General features: G+C 45.4%; 1 protein-coding gene across 1 annotated transcript in view; it reads right to left on the bottom strand.

Moving 5' to 3' along the window:
- The window catches only part of AMD1 (adenosylmethionine decarboxylase 1), a 344136-nt gene that overhangs the window by 295541 nt on the left and 25766 nt on the right, over nt 1-22829 (bottom strand). The window contains exon 2 of the mRNA XM_069607770.1: nt 12225-12311. Within this exon, the coding sequence (XP_069463871.1) occupies nt 12225-12311 (87 nt within the window). The remainder of the gene's footprint in view (nt 1-12224; nt 12312-22829) is intronic.

Raw genomic sequence — 22829 nt, 5'->3', positions numbered from 1 at the left:
ATTGGTGAATTGTAAATACATAAATATTTTAACTTTGCAAACCAGCCTGATTCCTGGTTGTGTGACCGTGGGGTCGGATGTTCCAGGAGAGGGGCGTGATATGAGTGGTATATCATTCAGAATAAAGAACTTTTAGACAAAAATAAAGATTTCAGTTGTGCATTACATGCTAGGCGTTGACTGGATGTGTGCCAGATTGAAATCACTTACAATACATCATTCAACTAGAACACAGCTATACCCCCGATTAATTCAGCCTAGCTGTCCACATACGACCACAACCCCATGAACACCTCACCACCCTATAAAACGCAGCTAGCTGAGCACATTCCAGTTAATTGCTCACATGTGTGTCCTTCAGGCCCAAATCAGCCAGAGCCCAGTCTGGGTGTCCACCCACCAGACTGCACACATCTGATATCTTCAGCACCACACCTTACGCTAGGATGCAGCTACCATCCAGAAATTACACCAGCTGCTCACATATCTAGTGCACCCATGCACCCTACGACACTACTGACCAGAACTATGGTTCCCGAGGGCATTCAACCTATCAGCGTGAGGTCATACTAATTATATATAGAGCGCTATTTAAATGCCAAGTAACAACAACTTGAAATCACATTTACTCTCAAAGTTTAAAAATAGGGAGTAAAATACTCAAACCCCAAAATCTTATGTGGAGCACTGGGTGGGGGTTTAAGCAGCCAGAGTGTTTATCTGCCTCAGACACTTTAGGCCACAAGGGGTCTCCTTTTGCCCTCCCATCCACACTTTCCTGCCACACGCTGCTGTAGACTTGATGATCTAATTTTTAGAAGAAAATGCTATATATTCTACGTGGAGAAAAACCAGGACGCTCCCTCAGCCTAGGAGCATTGACACATTCCTTCCTAAGGTAAGCCTCTTTCATCAGCACTGACCGTTGGTTCACCTACAACCACACTACATTCCCTGTAGCCTTACGAGTGATCGGTTCCCCGCTCCTCTTTTTTAGCATTTGTTGCTACGGATTTGCATGACTGCACCATTTCTACAACCCGTGACCCTATTCTTCCAAACAAGCTCAAGATTTGCACGAAACTAAACATAGCGGTAAGGAGGTCTGCCTCCCGATAGTAGTAGCATTATTGTACGGGCATAATCCGTCCGCATGAACTCATTGTTTTTTGTGCCCGTTTTGTGTTTTTCCCTTAGGTCCCGTCCACTCATTGAAGGGACCTTTGTCCTCCCTGACTGATTGGCACACCGTGCAGGAGCCTTCATTAGCGCCCCACGAGGTACCACTTTTTCTGCTAATTTCATGGTCCATCTCAGTTTTCGGGAAGGGTCCAATATAACATTTTCGTGACACCAGAACTGCTATTCTTCTATCTTGCAGTTGGAATCTTGATTGTGTTACAGCAAATGGCTAGAGACCAGATGACAGCGCGGTCTACATGCACATGACCTAGCGCTCCACTACTCGAACCCACCAGCTACCTTATTGTTGGTTCACTTACCTTTCAGATGAGTGGGCTGAGTCGCCACCCCTATAGCACATGTTAATGGCACTGTTTTTGAGCACTTTAGAAAAGCTGAGCATTCTGCTTTTTGCAGTTGTGGCAACCAAGGACCAATGTAATAGTCCGACCTTACTCATGAAGCGGTGTGCCCCCACAAGAACCTTACAAGGTAATTTCTTACACTTGTAGCTAGGTTCAGAGTTCGAGTTAGCGAACTGTGTGTGGAATTCTAGTTAGTAATTAGCTTTCTCCTATCTCTTAGGTTGCATGTGATTCTTCTTTCTCCACTTGGGAGTTTCTGAATGGGATCTCGCCACTGAATACTTTCCTGACGAATGTTCCCTACTAAAAGAACAGAAACAGGGTGAGACCCCACTGCTCTGGATGTTAACAGAGAACTAACATTTTATGATTGCGATTAGTCGATTAATGTATGATTGAAATGCATTGAGATACTGCAAATTGATTTTTCGTTACACAAATCATTGAGTTTGACGTTTTCCAATGTTACCGGTTTTTAGACTCACTACAGATGCTAGTTAGCCTTAGTGCTAACCCACATATCTAATCCTTTTTTTAACCATTGTTTCAGATTAAAAATATCTTTATTTTGGAATTTTATGTGAATGCACTACTTTTGTTTACAGTAAACACTGCTTCCTGTTACTCTATACTCTCTCATTTATCCAAGAGGGACTCCCTCAGCCTCAACACGCAGTTAGCATCTGAAGGGAATAGGGACTAGTCTCTGGCTACTCACGGCCACAGTGGTCCAGACCAGAAGCACCCATAACAAGGGTGTTCGGCTACAAATATATGGTTTTTCTTGCTTCGAGAAAGGAAAATCAAAAGGTAAGCGAGGATTCCAGCCTGACCCCAGGGAATATTCATAGCATGTGAGCCTATGAAAGATCCAATGCTGGTGAAGGACAATGACAGTGGAGATGGTGGCAAAAATCTGTCCAATAAGGCTTTGCTAAGTATTTTGGCTGCGGATGCAAAAGTCTGGAAAGTTAAAGGCTCAATTTTTCAAGGCCTCCCCACACTTGGCGCATTGACTGTGAAGGGAACTCCACACACAAGCATAAAACCAAGGGAGCCCACTGAACTGGCACACACTCAGGGGAATCACTGGTACAGAGGCATCTGTGTGAAGATGTACTAGCATCTCCTGGAACCTCAGACAGCAGATGTATGCAACTATACCAGATAATGCAAAATCCTACTTTGACAGTTCTCTTAATATAGTGAGGCCAGTCCCTTAGAACAGCAACTGCAATGTCCGTACCTATGCTTTTGTTTTACTATAGTTGGACTCAAGTGGTGCTAAATAGGAAGAGCAGCTTTTAGCCAGCTATATGCAGGAAAATCACAGCAGTGCGAACTGGCAGATTCATAGACGTAACCTGAAGCCCTGCAAGCTAAGCGGGCCTTAGAGTTAAAGGCAGTCAAGTTAACCATTTAGTGGACAAGTGCAAACCCAGCAGGGCTCAAAGAGTCTTCCACTTAAATAGACAGAGGTTTTTCATCCCAAGAGTTTAAGTGGGAACCCTACCTTTGACTTCCAGCATGAACCTTTACCTTTTCCAAAGTAACCCTACAGATGGCTCCACTGAGTGAACATCTCTCATCTGCTGACCTTAGTGCAACAGTAGGAATACCATTTTTTGGTTTCCCTTCCGCTTTCACTTTAGTTCTATTGAGAAACTTCCCAATTATCGTTGTCAAGCTAGCAACAAGGTGGCATTCCTAGAGTAATAGCCTGTCAGACAAGATCAGGTCTTGCATCAAGTCTGAGGTCAACAAGATGCTGGACCTGGGGACGAGGCACTCTTCTACTCCTTGGTCCAGCCATGTTGCACTGGTTCCCAAAGCAGATTTTCAGGACTCTAGATTCTGTGTGGACTACAGGGGACTGAATGCTGTCACCAAGACAGGTGCTCATTCCATGAAAGTTTAAGGATAAATTAGATACGGCCAAGTACCGTAGCACTTTTGATCTCACTAGATAATATTGACAAATATCCCTCAGAGGAGCCTTACAAGCTCAGGTTAATGTTTTTTGGGTTAAGGAATGAACTGCTCATTGAAGAATTTTGTGAACCGTGTGCGTAATGGGCTTGAAGCAATTTCCCTCATCTGCAGCGGGAAACATTTCAAGTGGCAGCTACTACTCAGCCATAAGAAAATCACTTTCCATCTTAATTCAACAAATGCACAGCATTCGATTTCTTACTCGTCAATAGTCAACTATCAATAGCTAATGGCTAGTGAAAATTTTGCACCCATTTTCTGGATTTTTCACTTGGGAAGGTTATGCTTCTCAACTTGTGTTGCAGGTTCTATAAAGGCAAAGGGGTAAACATACCGGGGCTCTCCGAATCAAGGCTCTCCAATCTCAATGGCCTACCATGGGTGGGGAGATATGTTCCTTTTTGTAACTTTCCCATTATAATTAAACTCAAAAAATATCTACGATTTAGGATCCAGGCTGTTTTTGGGATGAAGCCCTTTTAGCCTCCCCACCTGCTCAAATCACTTTTTGGGGTCATTGGTGGGTCACTGTTAGGGCGGATTTTCTATATTCTGGCATGGGGGACAGATGTATAGGAGGCCAACCTATATAGTGACAGGGACACATGTGGGAACTGTAGCCAAACCAATTCATGGTAGCAGTGACAAATGGTCTAGGCTAAGTCTCAAGAGGTGGTGAGCTTGGAAAGGGTCCCCAATGGGCATTACAAATTAAACTTACAGTATGTCTAAAAATATGGTTATTTAATGGCCAAACACTATGAAAAATGACTAACAGGTAGAAGTATCACACACTAAGAGTACATATATAGTCACTAGAGTAGGCCATAATATAGATCAAACCCCTGCAAAGTGTTGATTAGCTTATGCACTACAGGTCCACAGAGAATTAGCCCTAGCTTCAAAAGTCCTTGCCTAAGTTGTCTGGTACTGTATGCCCAAAAGTTCAGGAAACGTTCTGACCGTTCGTAAGGCTGGAAAAAAGAAGGTAGGGTCTATGGGGTTCAGTGAACGATTCCAAGGGTTAGATGACAAGTTATTACAACCAACAAAAGTGTCCCCAAATTTTGGAAGGCTTGCGTGAGCAAGCAATGGCAAAGCCAAAGTAGTAAGGGAGTCATGGGGCGGGTAACAACCACTAACTTAACCTCTGCACTCCGCTTCTTCACAGGACTTCGGTCGATGGAAGAATGTCCGAGGTAGCATTTCCCATAGTGAGCCGCAGCCCTTGATTTGCAGGAGTTGGAGGTTCGAGAAGATCTCCGGTCAGTGTCTTTAGCTGGTGCGAGGACTCTCGGTTGAAAAATGCAGCAAAACAATAGGCTCATGTAAGCTGTTTCGGACGGCAGTCCCTGCAGCACGGCAATGCAAAGGGATTCACTTGTCATGGTTGGACTTTCCCTCCTATCCCAGGTCCCCTTGACACTAGGACTCCAAAATTTAGCCGAAGCAAGTATTGTAGGGCAAGCCGAGGATCCCCCAAGTTCCAGGCACACCGGACACTTCTGAAGGCTCTTTGAAGGGTAGTAAGCAGACGCCAAGAATGGATGTTCCCTCCACTCCAAGGGTTGCAGTCCCCTCGTAGGACTGCTCCAGATTGACAACCAGGACAGCAGAAGTTGGTCGCCAAGCCTCCTTCAGATGGTTCACAGGTCTCAGTTGGACAGAAGTCTTGGCTTCTTCAGGTTTCTCCAAGATCTCTGGAGTGGGGCTGGGGTCCTTTTATCCCAAAAGCCAGATAGTAGAAATAGCCCCCCACACACACACCTTAGCAGTGGTCCAATCGGGACCACTGGTGGGAACACTCGTTCATAACACTGAAACCAGTTTGTGGATTGGGACCAGACAGTCCCAGCCTACATCCTGCCAGCAAAAAAACAGCCCTTCAGTCGCCCGCCAAAAAACAAGCGAAAAACCGTGTGGCATGGCCATGTTTGGTTAGTAGCCAAACACAGTAAGGCTAAAACAAAAAGCACCAAAAAATTGTCGAACGTCACTGCTGCCACGAGCTTGTCATTTTACCACACCCACAAATTCTCTAAGTGTTAGTCAAGGGCAAAAACAAAAGCGTACCCCGTTGTACTGCATTATAAGATGATAAAAAGTTACAAGTGATAAATCTTTCTAAATCTTTCCATCTCTGCTCTTCGACCTTACAACTTAGCCAGAACAGGACTGTGAGACGTGTACTTGGCCTCAAGTCCAGGGATCGTATCTACAGCTCTGAAATCTTCACTGGGTCCCCGTAGCTTCAAGCATCATTTTCAAGAACCTCTGCATTGTCCACAAGGCTTTCTGGTGCCTGGGACAGCTCTACCTCCAACTTTCTCTTCCAAAACATTTTGCTTCTCGAGCTCTCCGCTCATCCACCACCAACTATGAGGGTCAGACGGTTCTTGCTTCTCCAAGCAGAAAGTTGGGGGCAGATCCATCTCCTCGGCCGGGGGCATTCCTCTGGAACAGCCTCCCTGCCTCAAACTTTAGCAGAACCACCTGCGGTTCCAGAAGCAATTCAAGACCTTCCTTTTAGCTTCCGCTTTCTCTTCCTATCCCCTGCTGATGCACGCAACTGCTCCACGCACTGGTCACCCTCTGAACTCGGGCAGGCTCAGGCTCCTGCATGTCCAGTTGCCCTTGCACTGCTGTCAGGCTCCCCAGCATGCAAGCGTCTATCTGCAAATGTACAGTACCTTCTCTGCACTTATGACCCACCCGCTGGCTGCACGCGAGTTAACCACTTCCCTTCCCTGCACTTGCGTGAAATTAATGACAAGGCCTAGTAAGATTGTCCCCCCCACCCCGGATCCTAGTCTTGTTGCGCCTAGAAACACTTGGGTTCTGGCATGTTATATATCATAAGTTACCAAAAGTAACTAACAAGATTTAGGGAAACAATCTTTTCCAGTACTGACAGCCTGAATGACATGTCAGGTTCCCCATAAAAAATTTGCAAAATACAGTGTAGTGCAACTAAGGCTTCACTGAAGTGTAAAAAGTACAAGTCAGGATCATAAATATGAGCAAGAATTGTGTGGGTCCATAAAAATGGAAGTAAAGTTGCAGTAAAGAAATCTTCCCTAACAGTCACTATGGCTGCAAGTGCACAGCAAGTTTTTCTACCATTTGTAATAACCCGAGTTTTAACTTAAACCACATTTGTGTGTTACAAGGATGGTTATGCCTTTTTGGTGTGTTACGTTTCTGGTACATTATGCACAGTAAAACTTTAGGCACCATATGCTCCTTCAAGAAATGTCCTTCAGCCATGTTCTTGCCCTTTCAGGCGGATTACCAGTCAATGCTGTGTGACCGGAACAGGGAACACTGAAGTCCCCATCCACATTTATTTTTTATTTTTATTTATTTTTAGTATTTGTATAGCGCACTTGCAGCCCAGAGGCATCGAGGCGCTGTTAGAGGAAATAGTATGTAAGCTTGATTCAATGGTTATATATGGAAGTGGCCTCTTGACTGCAAATACATTGATAAAGACAAAAGTTAAAGGAATATCATAGTTAGCATACATTAGGCTACATTGCAATGTGTGAAGGAGTTCTCAGAGGGGGCTAGCATCCGGCCACAACACAGTGAGATGTGCAAAGTAAATAAACGAAAAGCTTTCCAGTGTGAGGCGACCATAGTGGGGAAGCTGGTGCCCTCAGCAGTCTTTGTGCCTTGAGAGTTTGTTTATTTGGATTTGTAGAGCGCACGTCAGCCCGGGAGCATCGTGGCGCTTGTTACAGACATATCTTAGTGGCATATAAACAAGTAATACATAATTTACAGGAGCAGGTATGACATTTGTACAAGTTTACAGTGCAGTATATTTACATAGGTTAGCAAGTGCCACATATTATTGTGCAAGAAAGGAGGTCTTAAGTTTCCTACGAAAAATCGAGTGCGAGTTCTCTGCTCTAATATCTGCAGGTAGAGCATTCCAGGACTTGGCAACAATGTAGGGGAAGCTTAGGCCACCGGCTTTGGCTTTTTTGATGTGTGGGATATGGAGTAAGTTGGTGCATTGTGTCCTGGTGGGACGTGAGGAGGAGGGTTTGGAGATGGTCTCTGATAGGTAGGACGGGGCGGAAAGAGGCATTTGTGTGAGGGTGAGGATGAGTGTGATCCGCTCTTTGACCGGGAGCCATTGGGCTGAGTGTCTGGCCTGGGAGATATGCTCTCTTCTTGGGATGCTAAGAGCGGGCCAGAGAGCATTGTTCTGTGTGACTTGTAGTCTGTTAAGGTTTTTTGCCGATGTGCCTGCTAGGAGGGCATTGCAATAGTCCAGTTTGGCTCCAATGGTTGCTCTGGCTATTGAAAGGCAGTTAGGTTTTGAGAGGTATGGCTTGATGGCGTTTATATGTTGGTAGTATGCGCAGATGAGGAAGTGATTGTGCCGACTTGTCTGGTTATTGATAGTGAGGAGTCTACTCCCAGTGTCTTGACAGCTGTGGATACGGGGATGAGGGAGTTGTCAATGGAGAAGTTGGCGTTCAGTTTGTCCAGTTTGTCTAGGGTGCTCTGTTGACCTAGTATCATGATTTCAGTCTTGTCTCCATTAAGGCAGAGGCCATTAACTGCCATCCAAGCCTGGATGATGGAGTAGATCGTGTGGAGTGCCTTGGCGTCTTCGTGGTATGAACCTGACGGAGGTAGAAGTACTTGTGTGTCATCCGCGTAGTTAATGTACATGATACTATGTGAGTCGAGTTTGTCAAAGAGGCTTGGTGAATAAGTTGTAAAGTGTGGGTGCAGTGCAGGATCCTTGAGGGACCCCACAATGGATTGTAGTGGGTGTGGCGTTAGTGTCCGAGAAGACTTTCATGGCTCTTCCCTCGAGGAAGGAGGTGATCCAGAGAGCTGATTCTTTAGAGAAATTGGCTGAGTGTGAGGGTCTTGTGATCAACCAGAGGGAATGCGGCCAAGAGATCTAGGAGGAGCAATAGGGCTGGCTTGCCCTTATCCATGATTTGGGTGATCTGACTCTATAGATCCACCAGGGCTGTTTCAGTGCTTTGTCCTTTCCGGACGCCCGATTGCCTGGTCCCTAGGATGGAGTGGGTTTCCAGAAAGTGTTGGATTTGGCAGTGTGTGGCTTTGTCCAATAATTTCAGGAGGAATGGCACTGCAGTTATCCATCTGTAGTTGTTGGGTTAAAGGGGGTCGAGGGTAGGTTTTTTTTTTTGGAGGGGGCGGACCCAGGCCTCTTTAAATCAGGCATTATCCCAGCTAGCCTCAAAGGACGCATTGATGAAGGCCGTAAAGAGTGGCGCAAAGCGGTCTGCGCAGTCTTTGATGATCTTGGGCGGGCATATATCGCCTTTACAAAGGGAGGGTTTGAGATTTTTTAGTAAGTTGATAACTTCTGGTTCAGTGACGTCCCTGAAGGAGAAGTCGGGTATGGTGGCCTTAGACGAGGCAGGTGTGGAGTTGGTAGGCTCGGTTCCTGTCTGTTGAGGTAATGCTTTGCAATGGTCTTTGATTTTCTTTTGGAGAAGGTCAATTTCGTGTAGCATGGCAGCTTGGATACTCGCACACCAAGCTTCATCTTTGATTATTTCGTCAGCGGTAGCCAGAGTAGTGACTAATTCAATAGTTCTTTAGCTTGGGAGTTGGCCTTTGAGATCCTGTCATTGAAGGAGTAGGATTTTGCTGCTAACATGGCTTTTTTATATTGGAAGGCTATTTGTTTGAAGAGGCTCTTATTTAGATCACTCGGATCCAGTTTTTAAGTGACTGACACTTTTGAGCTCGGAGGGTTTGGAGTTCTTCCGAGAACCAAGAGTTGCAGTGAAATGATTTTTTTTCCTTCTTGCTTTTAAGTGGGGCTATAGAGTTTCTGGCATTGGTGAGAGTATCATTGAAGATAGCTGATAGTATATTTGGGTCCTGAGAGAAAGGTGGTGCTAGGCAAGGGCTTTTAAGGTGGGGACGCAAGTTGGCTGCATTGAGTTTTTTAGAACTTATTGCGGCAGGTGGTGCGTGGGCGAGAGTCTTAGGTTTAGGGTTGGTGGGGATGAGTAATTCGATGCATGTGTGGTCCGTCCATGGAAGGGCGGTGTTTGAGGTAATGTTGGATGCACAGTTGTGATCCATGCCCCAGTCAAGGGTGCGGCCTTTGGAGTGAGTGGGGGTGAGGACTCCTTGGGAGAAACCTAAGTCTGCGATTTCTTTAGCCAGGGTTGCGGCAAATTTATCTTTAGGATCATTGTATCCTAAATTTAAGTCTCCTAATAGAAGGATTTTGGAGGACTTTTTAATGTTGTTGCTGAGTCGATGGGAGAGGTGCTCTTGGAAGTCAGCTGGGAGTCCAGGAGGTCTGTATAGGATGTGGATTAGATTGGGGGAGAGCGTAAGCTTGGCTGATAGGATATCAGCATTACCACCCCCATGTACTATGGTCTGCTAATCTAATGGATAGTGAGTCTTTGTGGATAAGGGTGACTCCCCCTCCAATCTGATCACATCCATCTTGCCTAAGGATGTGTAGCCTGTGGGTAGGGCTAGTGCGATGGCTGGGCAGGAGGCATCATTGAGCCAGGATTCGGTGATGCAAAGTAGGTCCAGATTAAGTGTGGATAGTAGATCATTTATCTCAAGGGCATGTGCAAGTAGGGAGCGTACGTTCCGTAGTGCGCATTTAAGAGGTGTGTGTTGCGTGCCTTTGATGTTTTTGTTTGTACTAATATGGGGTGAAGTTTGCTTGTTGTGGTGTGTGGTAGTGAGGGGCTTAGTGCGAAGTAGTGTAGAGGCATGTTGGGGTGGTGGGGGAGGGTAGCAGTGCCTATGCTCATCTTAGTATGGGGTAGTGGTGCAGAGTGGGTGCCTAATCTGGTGTTTCTAGTCGTGATGGGTGTGGGTGAGCAGAGGAAATAGCTAGGAAGTGATCGATTTCTGAGATTGCGGAGTCTAGTGTCTAGGCTAGGTGGCCGAGACTGATGTAGTCTGGTGCTGTGGCATGTGAATTTAGTGCCGGGCGCTGGGAATATGTAGGGAGGCGTAGAGGCCATTATAGTGAGGGCTATAAGGATGGCTGTTAGGCTGGCTGAGCGGAGTGTGGCAGGGAGAGTGAAACTATGCTATGACTGGGAGGTGCACTCTTTGGCATCATGATCGTGGAGAGTGGCTGTGTGTGCAGCTGGTGTGTGCCACTGGTATGTGACAAATGACAGGGGGATCCTGCGACTAGTGCTAGGTAGTTCAGAGGCAGGTCACAAGTGACTACTGTAATGCCCTATACAGTGGTGCAAACAAATCTACCACTCAAAAGCTCCAAACACTTCAGAATAATGCTTTAAGAGCAGCCTTAGGCATAAATAAAAAAACATCTCTTCCTCGAGACGTCAACACAAATGGCTATCTACATCCAACAAAATACTACTAAAAACGCTTTCCCTGACTCACAAAGCCCTCAACAACGCTGCCCCCAGCTACCTCATAGACAAACTCCAGAGAAGAACTTCTCTCAGACCTATCAGAATTGGGAATACTGTCTGACGATTCCAAAATACAAGCTCACCACCATTGGGGGCAATAGCTTTACTGTTAAGGCAGCTAAAAGCTGGAACTCACTGCCTCAGGAGCTGAGAGCAGACCAACCCTACCTTAAGTTCAGAAAAAATTGAATAAAACATATCACTGCCATGGATCCTTAGTCTCCCATCACCCTTAGAGGACCTGCCCACCTCCTTAGTGACTTGGTCATCCTGCAGTAACTGTGGACCACTGTACTAATTTTGACTTTTGCACTAGTTTCTGAAGACCTTACGCACTGTGACCCACTCGGGAGCCTAGTATTCTACAAAGGGCCCCACGTGGCACAATTAACCTCTGTATAGTGCCTACTGTTTATTTATCTAATTTCACTGGCTATTCATTTCTTCGTCCTTTTCTGTACATTGTATATATCCTGTAATCATGTAAAAAATGTATATCTTGCTATTATGTAAATATTGTAACGTGTATACGCAACTATGTAAGTCTTGCATCTCCATATTACGGCGCCCTTTTACTCACGAGTCTGGTGCGCTTAACAAATGAATAAACAAACAAGTGGGTCACAATTCAACAAAATACAATGCCTAAATTCGATTTTCTAAGTGGGGCAGGCAGAGGCTAAATGGTGGCAGGGCATAATACGTAGCATTTCAACAAAATACAAAGCCTGAATTCGATTTTCTAAGCGGGGCAGGCAGTGGCTAAATGGTGGCAGGGCATAATAGGTAGCATTTGGCTGCACAAGAGGATACATTACACGTGGATAAGCAATACTGGTAAATGCGCTAAATAGTAAAGTGAGATTACATATCAACAAAAGACCAGGTGATAGCAAGCAATTGTCCAAAGTCAGTGAAAAGCAGAGGCTCCTTTCATGCCATAACCTCTGCACTGGACTCTAAAATCCCCCTACTTCCCTAAAAATGTCCTCTAAAATGTCTCAGCCCCCCACTCGCTCCACTCCCCAACCCTCCTGTCCACGTTCTCATCCCGCTAACCCTTCTATTATGCTTTTCCCCTGCCCCTAATGAATTAGCATCCTTATTGTGGAGCGGATTATTGCACCTGGCTAGCAGCCTACATCTTGAAATGCGCACCCATGCTTATTAAATGTATCCATGTTAAGAATCCTTAAAAAGGCAAAAGAGTAACCATTCACATTTACGATGTCGATAGCGCAACATGGTTTACCTGAGTACATAAGCTTCCTGCTTGTCAGTTTTTGTCACACTTATGATCAAACAATGCACATTCTCCAAAAGTTTGTCCCACTCAAACCTAGAAAGAGAGTAAAAACGATTTAGAAAATCAGCAATATAGCACTTGGTTAAACATTACGGCACATGTTTTGTGCTAAATAACAGCAGACAACATGCAATGGTATAAGTGATCATAGTTCAAAGTCTGACTTTTTACATCCCTTGACATATGCAGAGCATTGAAGCAGGAGTATTGTTACCCCTGCCTTAATTCAGCTTCCACCTTACTTACCCCGATTTATTGAATCAAATTGGGGGTGCTTTGCACAGCAGGGTTGTGCTGGAAAAGTTCCCAAGCTGCCTCAGAAGAATGCCCACAAAGGACTCTGGGTATAGCCGGTCAAGTGGCACAGCGAGTAGAGCGCCCGCTTTGACACCCGTGCAGAGCCTGTTAACGCAGGTTCGAATCCCGGCGGGGCCAAACTCAGCCTTTCATCCTTCCGAGGTCGATAAATGAGCACCACACACCGTGGGTAATAATAAGCAGCGCTCAGATACCTGAGGGTTTGTAGCGCTATATAAAAGCCTAATTATTATTATTATTATTATTATTAACCAACATGATCACAACTAAGAACGCAAGAGCAAGAAGGTTTCCGGTTGAAACAGAAGCCACAGTAGTGAGCTACTAATTAATAAATCCAGTAAGACCATCTGATGTACTTCAGTACATTTTCTAGGAGGCCATAATTTAATATAGCAGAGGTGCAGCAACTGATGATTACAACACTCAATTAACAGCCCACCACTCAGACCCAAAACAAGAGTCACAAAAGGTTTTGATTTTCCTGAGCACCAGTTAAGTCCCAAGAAACCCCATTCCAGATTTTAGCTGCGACAACAGCACTGGACTTTAGTCTGAAACAATGTAACATCCAGGCATAGCACAAGGCACCTTTTGGTGGCCACGTGAAGTGCCATTTTAAACGATCCTTAACAGAGGGGGTATTTGCGAAGAGCTTGGTGTGCGAAGGCAATCCTGTGCTTCACAGGCAACCAATGAAGCTTTCTCATTACAGGGGATAAATATATGAGTGAATTGGGAGGTGCAAGAGAACACGAGCAGCTACGTTTTAAATTAACTTGAGGCTGTGCAAGACAGACCTCGACAAACTAGCATACAATCTAGCCTTGATCCAACTATGTTTTTGCTAAAGTACAGCAGTGCTTTTCTGGTAGTAACAGCAAACCGCACTAGCTGAAAATGCACTGCACTAAACTAAGAAGCTTATTTGAGGATTTAGCGGGCAGATAGTAAATACCAACTTGTTTTCATTAAGCAAGACCTGCCACATTAAATTCTGCAATAGCCAGGGCTTCACTGATCTGAAAAACTAGCAGGATTTCAGGTTTTTTCTTGGTTATGCTCTTATGTTGGTGCTTGTAGAACCAGGAGAAACTTGCGTCTGCATTTCTGCTTTCTAGGTGTTTGGAATGCGCGCAGTGGGGCTGTGTCTATAAGGGCAGCGTCCAATGACTGGGTTGTTTGCAGCAGGTGGATCTTATGGCAGATGTGCATTTATGCAAGGTGGGTTATCCCATTAGTTTGTGTGAGGTATGTGGGGGTGTGCTGTAGAGAAGCGAGGAGCAGGGATGTTTTGTGATTAGTGCAGGCTTTTAAAAAAACATTGTTGGTTCCAGAATCTGTACAGTTATTTGATAGTCTCGGATCTGCTGTGATATTGGGCGCAATGCTCATTTATATTGATCACAGTTGAAAAGACATGGTTTCAGTCCTTTTCTGGTGGTCTTTTGTTGTGTCCATTTCCTTCAGGATCGAGTTCCACAGATTAGCAATTAGGCGTGAGAATCCAATTCATCCGAATTTCCAAAGGCGTGTGCCTACCTCAGTGTCTTTCGTTACTTGGAATAAGTGGTGGAACCGTCTGATGTGGTGTAAAGTGGAGTGCGCCTCGCTATGGCTGTTGGCAGTAGCCTCCATTTCGGGGACGGTTTGGATTGTGATATGTTGTAGTATATTTCATGGGGTGGGCTGCCCTCCATGGTCGATTATTTCCTGGTCTCCAGTTAGATAGTGTATTTCGATGCCTTCCCAGGTTCCTTTTAAGCCGGTGTGCTCCGACATACAGGGACACCTGCCTCAGTGTAGTTGTGTTGGGCCTCTGTTTAAGGATTGAGTTTAAGGTTATGTATGTGGTGATTTTATCTGTCTCAGTGGGGTGTCCCGGGTTTAGATGCTGTATGGGGTTAATAATTGCAGCTGCTTCGGTGGCGGTTATTTCCTTTGCAGGGTTTCATTATGGCCAACAAGTCCATTGTGTTGATGAGTGACAGATGGGGTTTGTTCTTCCACTGGTGTGGTCTTTCCTTATAGGGTCCTTTAAGGTTTTTCTTGCACTGTGGCATGGTCCCGAGGTGGTTGTGCCTCGGTCTTGGAGTCTTGTGGGGCTTGGGCTCAGTTTGCTGGGGTTTTAGTGTCAAAGCCTTTCTGTGGTGGTTGCATTTCTATCTCAGTGTTATGGGCCCTGATCCCTCGTTAATGAGTGAATTAAGGTTGATTTTTATTCTCCCGGTGGCTTTGCCCTTATGAAGTCTTGTGTAGCTATTTGCTTCACAGCGGCAAATGCCCCTGATGGTTGTATCAGCTTCATAGTGGTGAAAGCCTGTGGTGTCCCAACAATACTAGGGCTGTCGGTTGTTTTAGTGTTGAAGCCTCTATGATGGTTGTGTTTCCATCTCAGTCACTTTGTTATGGGTCCTGATCCCATGTGTGTTGAAGGGTTATTTGTTGGTTTTTATAATCCCAGTGGTTTTGCTCTACCCTTGTGGGATTGTGTAGTTCCGTTTTACAGTGGCAATGGACAATATTGGTCTCTGGGTTCTGGTCAATGCTAAAGATCATTCGGATATTGCCTACATGGTTCAGAAAGACTTGCCCAAGACCAACCAGATTAAAGAGAGAAATGCAGGTCCCCGTTCAATCAACTGCAGAAGAAAACAGTCCTTAATCTTAACTCATGAGGTCCTAACTGATAAAATACAACAGGGCTGAACTCGGACATATAGCTAGCCGTATACGCTGAAATAAAAGGATATGGTCAATGGTATAAAAATCTGCAGCTAGATCGAGAAGCAACCATACAGAAAGGATTTATTGGCCACTTCCAACTGCCTACAAATAGGGAAATATTGCCAAAAAATAAAAATAGGCTGTAGAAATACTAACGAAAAATGGAAAACTGACAGAGCATGTCCCCCTGCTTTCATCCACATAGTATCGTGGATATGTTTGGACCAGTAGTAAGCATAGTGCCACAGGAAGCTCTATTACTTCCTAATCTGAAGAAAAAATGTACCTTTTCATGTGCATATATAATGTGGCGCAAAAAATATTTCTTGCATTTCTTTTTTTACAGGTAAAACATTTTTACTCTTATTAAATACTCCCAACTGTGACTAGGACTTTTCTCTCCTTAAAAAATCATTTTACTCCCAACTTTAAAAAATAGAGTAAATACTTGCACGTCCATTACCTGGAGCACTGTGAAGGAGCACCAACAGAGCCACTACACGCACCACCAACACATCACTGATCATACATCTAAAATCAGGAACCTAGATTGCTGGCACCCTTTATGAAACACTACCATGAACATTATGATATCTGATGGTTCATTATCAAAACCATAGATGTCAGCAACTTTTCAGTACCAAACAGGTTATACAAGTTGGAACACTGGGCCCATCAACTCTATACAAGGGTCTTCATAAGCAGCTTAACAGTGCAAGGTTACTTCCTAGATGAAGAAAGCTCACCTAGCATTGCCTCTTGACATTTGCACCTCACCAATGGAGGCGGCCATATCTGCATCTCCCTTCGGTAGCAGTGGATTTACCTTTAAAGCCAAGTACAGCATGTTAAACAGAACTACATGTCTGACAGTCTAGTTTATAGCACAGGGGTTGGGGTACCTCCAAGGTGCTGCTAGATTTGTTTACCTCACTTAAACGTATTGTGTAATTTTGGATCTATGATAGTGCTGAACACGAAATAGTATTTCTTCCCCCCCTGTGTAATTTTGGATCTATGATAGTGCTGAACACGAAATAGTATTTCTCCCCCCCCCCCCCAAGATAGCCGCCGTAGTGTGCTTTAGCCTGCTCGCGGCGTGAGTGAACGAGCGTTTCCTATTAGGTAATATGACGAACATTGGTATTAAACACTGCACACAGATGCAGACAGTGCAACCAGAACTTTGGCGTACCAAATACACAATGAACAAACATGACAGTGAAGGTACATTTCTTAGCCATTTCAATAGAGTAACCTAAAATATATATTTCGACAAACAAGTATTTCCAAAGTTTGTTTCACCTCTATTCCTTTAGGTTTACCATAACTCAACCTGGTTGTACTATCCTCAGTTCTGTTAAGAGCTTCTCAACCTTGCAGTGACCTTTTACGCATGAGGTGTATATTAGACCATTTCCCTGTCTAACACGTTAACCTTTTAGGTCAGGAAACTCAGCCAATGGCATGGTTACTTTAAATACTTCCTAGATGGGAAAGTGCTGAAGATCGATCCTTTTGGACGCCATACCAGAAGAATCAACTTATGAAGAGACCCCATCCCACATACTCATCCCAGATTTAAATTAGTAGCACAAGTATGGGCACGCCCTTTAGTCGTAAAAAAATTAACTTCAGTGTTGCAGATAAGCGCAACACACCCATCACTGATGAATATTGAGGATCATTAGTTTCTGCCTCAATTAGAAATTGAAGGGAGGGTCCCAGGAATGCCCGCCCATCCCCATGAACACGATGGCACGAAGAGTCAAGAATGCAGAGACACTCACTATTCAGACAGCCCACAGGAGCAACAGTGACAGACATATGCAGAGAGATTCTCTCAGCCAGCCATTGAAACCATATCCAATGAATGGCTTTATGGATATATGTGCTTCAACAGTGGTCAGACCCAAATGCCATGCTGGATGACGTTGACTAAATGCAGAGAAAACACTGTGCAGGCATCATTAGTGACAAAACAGCCAGGTTAGTCAAGAAGTACACTCACAACCATGCACAATACACAAACACGTGTATACGAAGAACATTTACACAGACAGAAGAGACGGGAGAGACCAGTATTCTTATTTTGCTTGACCTCTCCGCAGCCTTCGACCACCAGAGACTTCACAGTGCCTTTTTGATGCTGGAATTTAAGGGGTTCCTCTGAAGTGGTTTTCGTCTTTTCTAACTGAATGCACCCAGGTGGTGTCTCTCCCCCCCCCCCCCCCCACGGTGTTCGATTGTGGATTTACGCAGGGTTCAGCATTTGACCCACTGCTTTTTAATTTATATATGGGGTGTTAGCAAAGCTCATCTTTAGCTTTGGTGTGCATATTATATATGGGGACAACACCCTGTTTTTTCGGCCCAATGCCCCTATGGAAAGCCCCCCTGAGCTCCTGAGTGTGTGTGTGTGTCTCAGAGTTGGGTCAGTGGATGACTGAAAACTGGTTTACGTTAAACGGGGAGAACACTGAGGTTTTGGTGATTGGCCAGGCTCCCACTAGTTGGACCCGCACACCCCCCCCACCCCACGACTACTGGCCAGCACGTCTGACCCTGCCCGAAACAGTCTACTGTAGTGAGACTTGGAATTAGGTGGAAATCTCTGGTCTGCCAGGTTGGTTTTGCTAAAAGTTTTGAAGGTGCTTCAGCTTCTTCCCAATGAGGCTAGATCAAAAATTGTAACTACCCCTCATAGGTGCAATTATTTCAATGGTATTCATCTTGGCCATCCAGAGGTGCTACTTCAACACCTCCAAACTGCTCATAACGCAGCAGTGAAGCTTGCTCGCTCTCAGTCAGCCCCCCCCCCAACTAAACAGACTGTCCCATTCTCACAACCTTCTCCAGCGCCTCTGCCCATAAGAACTAGGGTGAAATGTAAGATCTTATGCGCAGTTCACCGTGCTATTCACTCTACTGGAGCTGAATTCTTGCAAGCAAAGCTCTATCAGCCTAATAGATTGCTCTGCTCGTCCAACCAGTTTCTGCTGCCCCCCGCTTCCGACAAGCTGGAGGCAGATCTTTCTCTGTACTGGCAGTCTTTGTGGAATGCCCTTCCATTTCATATTAAGGAGCAACCACGTTCTATCTTTCGTAAGCAGCTACAGACACTTCTATTTTAAACATGCGTTGCCCTTCTCTCTGCTGTTTTCTCCATAGCGCCTTGATGCCTCCAGATCTGTGTTGCCGTTTATAAATTCCATTACAGAGGACAGATACATATACGTATTGTCAAAGCATTTGTTTTTCTCATTAGCCAAATGCAGAAATGCTGAACACAAGGCAACGAAGAGATACAGAGGAAGCTTGCAGATGCTTATGGCAACTAACCCTATGGAACTGCAGGATCACATAAGGAGCCTGGCAGGACTAAGTGCGACTAACCTATAGGGAATATAGCACGATATAGGTGTGCAGAAATCATATATATAATGAAAATCACAAGATCACAAGCCGCAGAACAAGAAACTAGGGAAGCAGAACCAGGCTGCACAGAGCAGGAAGGCCAGGGCTCACAGCCAAGGTCAGAGACAAGCAGCACATTCCAAACTTAAGACGTAAAAGGGCCAACTGCAGAAAAACTGAATAAATCCTCTATTGCAGACCAGGAGTGCTCTAATTTGTGGTCCTCAACCATGTGATGCTGCCGAGCCAGACAATGGTTATTCACCCGCAGTCGGAAGACTAGCAGTTCTCAACACCACAGACATGAAGTGAAACATGAAGTTAACAAAGTTGCAACATGGAGAGCACTCCCAGGCAAAAGTGGTATTGCTAACAGATACATTAGGTACACAGTCATTCACATCACCTTGAAGAGGTGCACAGAGTGCTAAGAACCAAGCTGGGTCCCAGGCCTGAGGAGACCAGTTCCAGCCAATCACGGGACAAAAACTAGGTGGATGGCAGAGGGCAAGGGCTAATGGTAATCCTACAACTCTGCAATAATTTAATAGTTTCATGGGGAAGGGGCAGGCCAGCCACCTTACATGGAAGGGCCAGTTGAGTAAGATCAATAAGGGCAATCCATACGGTATACCACCCCGAGCACCGGATTAGTACTGTGATAGGTTTTTCCAGAAGGGCCCAGGGTGAGACTACATTCTGTATCAAAAAGGGTTGACACTATTTTGGGAATGGTGATTCCGAATATTGTTTATTATTCACGTTCTGAGGCGAGCTGGGCCACATTTCCTATGTAAATTGGGACCCACACAGCCAAAACTCAAGTAGACTGGATGAACTTTTTATGCTTTGGCCTGTTCACTCCGATTTGATTCTGTTTTAACCACGCTTTATTGTTGTGTCCTTTGAATGTCATACATTTGTGTTTTATAAATTGGAAGCACGTCAGTGTTAAAATTAAAAATGGAAAATTGTCCCTACGATTAATGTTTTAGAAATTCTTTTCAAGCATAACAAAATCATTGGCAGCACTGCACCATTTGTCATCGTTTGTCAGATGTGATGGCAACAGTCTTTTGAGTGCCGAGATCTCACAGCGCTAGTGAGGTTACAAAACAAGTAGCAATATAGCAGTTTTTGTTACAGTTAAATACATTTCAGGTGAGTCCCTTATGTTTAGGAATATTTGTTAAACAGTGCAGTTAGGCACGCTCTTCTTGAATACAGGAGGGTAGGGCATTGCAAAGAGTGGGAAGCGATAAAATCATTCCACCAGCTCTTCTGTTGAATCTTGGGTAAAGGAGGAGGATCACAAGCTGCACAAATTGGACTTCTTGGAGATGTAATGGGTTTGGTATGGGGTAGTGTTGTAGAGACAGCAAAGAATGATGGATAAGACTTTGAACTCAATGTGCAGTTTAACTGGTAACCGGCATGCTTCACGTCTCTGCAAGGGAGATGGGATCACATCGTTTTAGGCCCCACACTGCCCTCAGAGTTATTTTGGATCGGTTGTAATTTGAGGTTTTTTGTGGAGGTTCCTGCAAGGATGCCATGGCAGAAATCTACTTTACCTCTAATGGCCCTAGCTAGCATGAGGAAATTCGTGGTAAGGAATTGTATGGATAGGTTGATGTTTGGTAGAGTAGGCAGCAGACAAGGTTACCTACCGCCTTGATATGTTTCTGCATGTTTAGCTATGAGTCAAGACAAACTGTTTTAACAAGGGTCGATACAGGGCTGATGTTCCCATCGAAGGAGAAATGGCCTAAAGCAGGGTCCCAGCATTTGAGGCAATAGAGAAACCGACAATGAGGAGTTATGTCTCACCGTCATTCTAGCAGAGATGGTGTGTAACCACCCAGGCCTGGATGATGCAGTAAATATGGTTGACATTGCTGTGTCTAGTTTGTGGTTACTAGTCAGTTTAGTTTTGAGGATGTGTGTTCTCGGCAAAACTTGTGTATGGGATGTGTAGGCTGTCAATATGCTCAAAGAGTGGCTTGGTGTATATATTGTACAGTGTGGGTGAGAGTTAGGATCATTGTGGGACCCCATTCGAGACTGGGATGGGTCTGCTGCATCGGCTGCAGCAAAGACTCGAGGATGGTCCAGTTAGGAAGTACTAATTAGCTGCTTCAGTGGAGAGGTTGAAGGTGGCCATGAGATGGTGACATAAGATGTTGTGGTCGACAAGATTAAAGGCCGTCGGAGGTCAAGTAGGGGGGAGGGTGGAGAGCTCTACAGCATCACAGATGTGGTTGAGCGGAATCTTTAAAGAGGGCAGATTCTGTGCTGTGTCTGGGCCGGAACCCAGATTGGCATGTGCCAAGCAGATTTTGGGTTTCCTAGATAGTTTTGAAGTTGTGAGTAGGCGGTACAGTAAGAAACCTAGATGAGGGGCAGGACAGATCACCTGTGCAATTGGATGCTTTGAGGCGTTGGGATGGTGGCGAGCACTTACAACACGGGTGAAGTGAAAATGGGGGGGTCTTGGGAGCAGGGGAGGCGGCGAGTACAGGGATATCCGAATCTGTGGTGGGGAGCAGAGATTTGAGAGTAGTTGTGTGATGTTGTGGGTTTTGTTGGCTAGGGCTGGTTGTATAAGGGAGCACCAGGCTTCGTCTTTCGAAAGGCTAGCGCTAAGATGGCCTGGAGATTCGAGCTCCTTAAGGATTTTAAAGAGCTTTTGTGTTGGAGCTAGCTTCATTGATTCTGGTGTTGTGAGGATGGCTGTTTCATACGAACTGGCGATGTAAAGGCCTCCTTGTTTGTGGAGGTACGTTTTTTTTCTCCACAGATGTTCTTTTGCACCTTTTAGTTTGCAGGGGGGGTGGGGTTAATTCCTCAGTGAACCAATTGTGGTGGTTGCTTTTTTTTACGTGTCATGGTTTTGTGGGGGTGTGCTGATCTAGAGCACTGAGGAGAGCAGAACTGTATTGATATTGATATTTTATTTCTACCATGCTCATACACAAGTGTTTCAGAGCACGGCAAGGCAAGGGGAACAGGAGAAACAAAAACAACCTTACTAAACCCAGTGAAATTGAGACCGCGCAAGTGCATGGTAGAGGGGAGAGGGAAGTGCCTGGAAGGGGGAACAAAAGGAGAGTGCGGAGCAAGGACTAAAAAAAAACAAATAAATAAAAAGTCAAGAGAGAGTAGTGCAGCCAGCAAGTGGCAGTGCTGGGTTTAAGGCAGCAGGCTGGGTAGGTCTGGTAAGTGCAGGAAGAACAAAACAAAGGGGTGGGGGGCTGTATGGGTACAGGAAGGGGTGGCCCGGATGCAGTGCGTGCGGGTGGCAAGAGGAGCAGGTACCTGGGCCCGGAGGAGAGAGGGTGGCCAGGTGCATAGTGCCGAGGGAAGTAGAGTCAGCAGAGGAGAGGGAGGGCAAAGGCAGAAGCAAAGAGGAAGGTCTTGAGGTGCTTCCGGAATCAGACATGGTTCTCAAGTTTTAGAGTGGCAGGGAGGCTGTTCCAGAGGGAGGCCCCAGCTGAAGACAGATCTACCCCCAGCTCGTTCCTTTGAGAAACGACTGACAGAGGGAGTTGGAGGTAGAGGAGCGGAGTGCTCGAGATGGGAGGTATTTGCGGAGGGATAGCTGAAGGTATGTTGCACCCAGGCCCCAGAAAGCCTTGTGTACAATGCAGAGGGTTTTGAATTTAATCCTTGCATCCACTGGGAGCCAATGGAGAGATTTCAGAGATGGAGAGATACGATCCCAATGCTTGAGGCCAAGGACAAGTCTCGCAGTCTTGTTCTGGATAAGTTGCAAAGGGCGGAGAGTAGAGGTAGGTAGATTAAGAAAGAGGCTGTTGCAATAGTCCAACTTAGAGAGAACCAGAGCTTGGGAGACAGTGAGCTTCTGGGGGAATGAGAGGAAAGGAAGAGTACCTCTGAGGAGGTGCAGTAGGAAGTTTGACTTTTTTGATACATCAGCGATGTGGGCGGAGAAGGAGTGTGGAATCAAAGGTGACACCAAGGTTCTTGGCCTCGCAGGTGGGGATAGCAGGAGGGCCAAGGGAGGCCAGCCAGAGAGTGAGGGGAAAGGAAGGTGATGGTGTGCCAATGAGGAGGATCTCAGTCTTG

The sequence above is a fragment of the Ambystoma mexicanum genome, chromosome 4q (assembly GCF_040938575.1).
Source record: "Ambystoma mexicanum isolate Mex_15411 chromosome 4q, UKY_AmexF1_1, whole genome shotgun sequence".
NCBI classification, from domain to species: domain Eukaryota; kingdom Metazoa; phylum Chordata; class Amphibia; order Caudata; family Ambystomatidae; genus Ambystoma; species Ambystoma mexicanum.
Note: the sequence above shows the minus strand (reverse complement) of the source record. Positions and strands in the feature narration are given on the sequence as shown.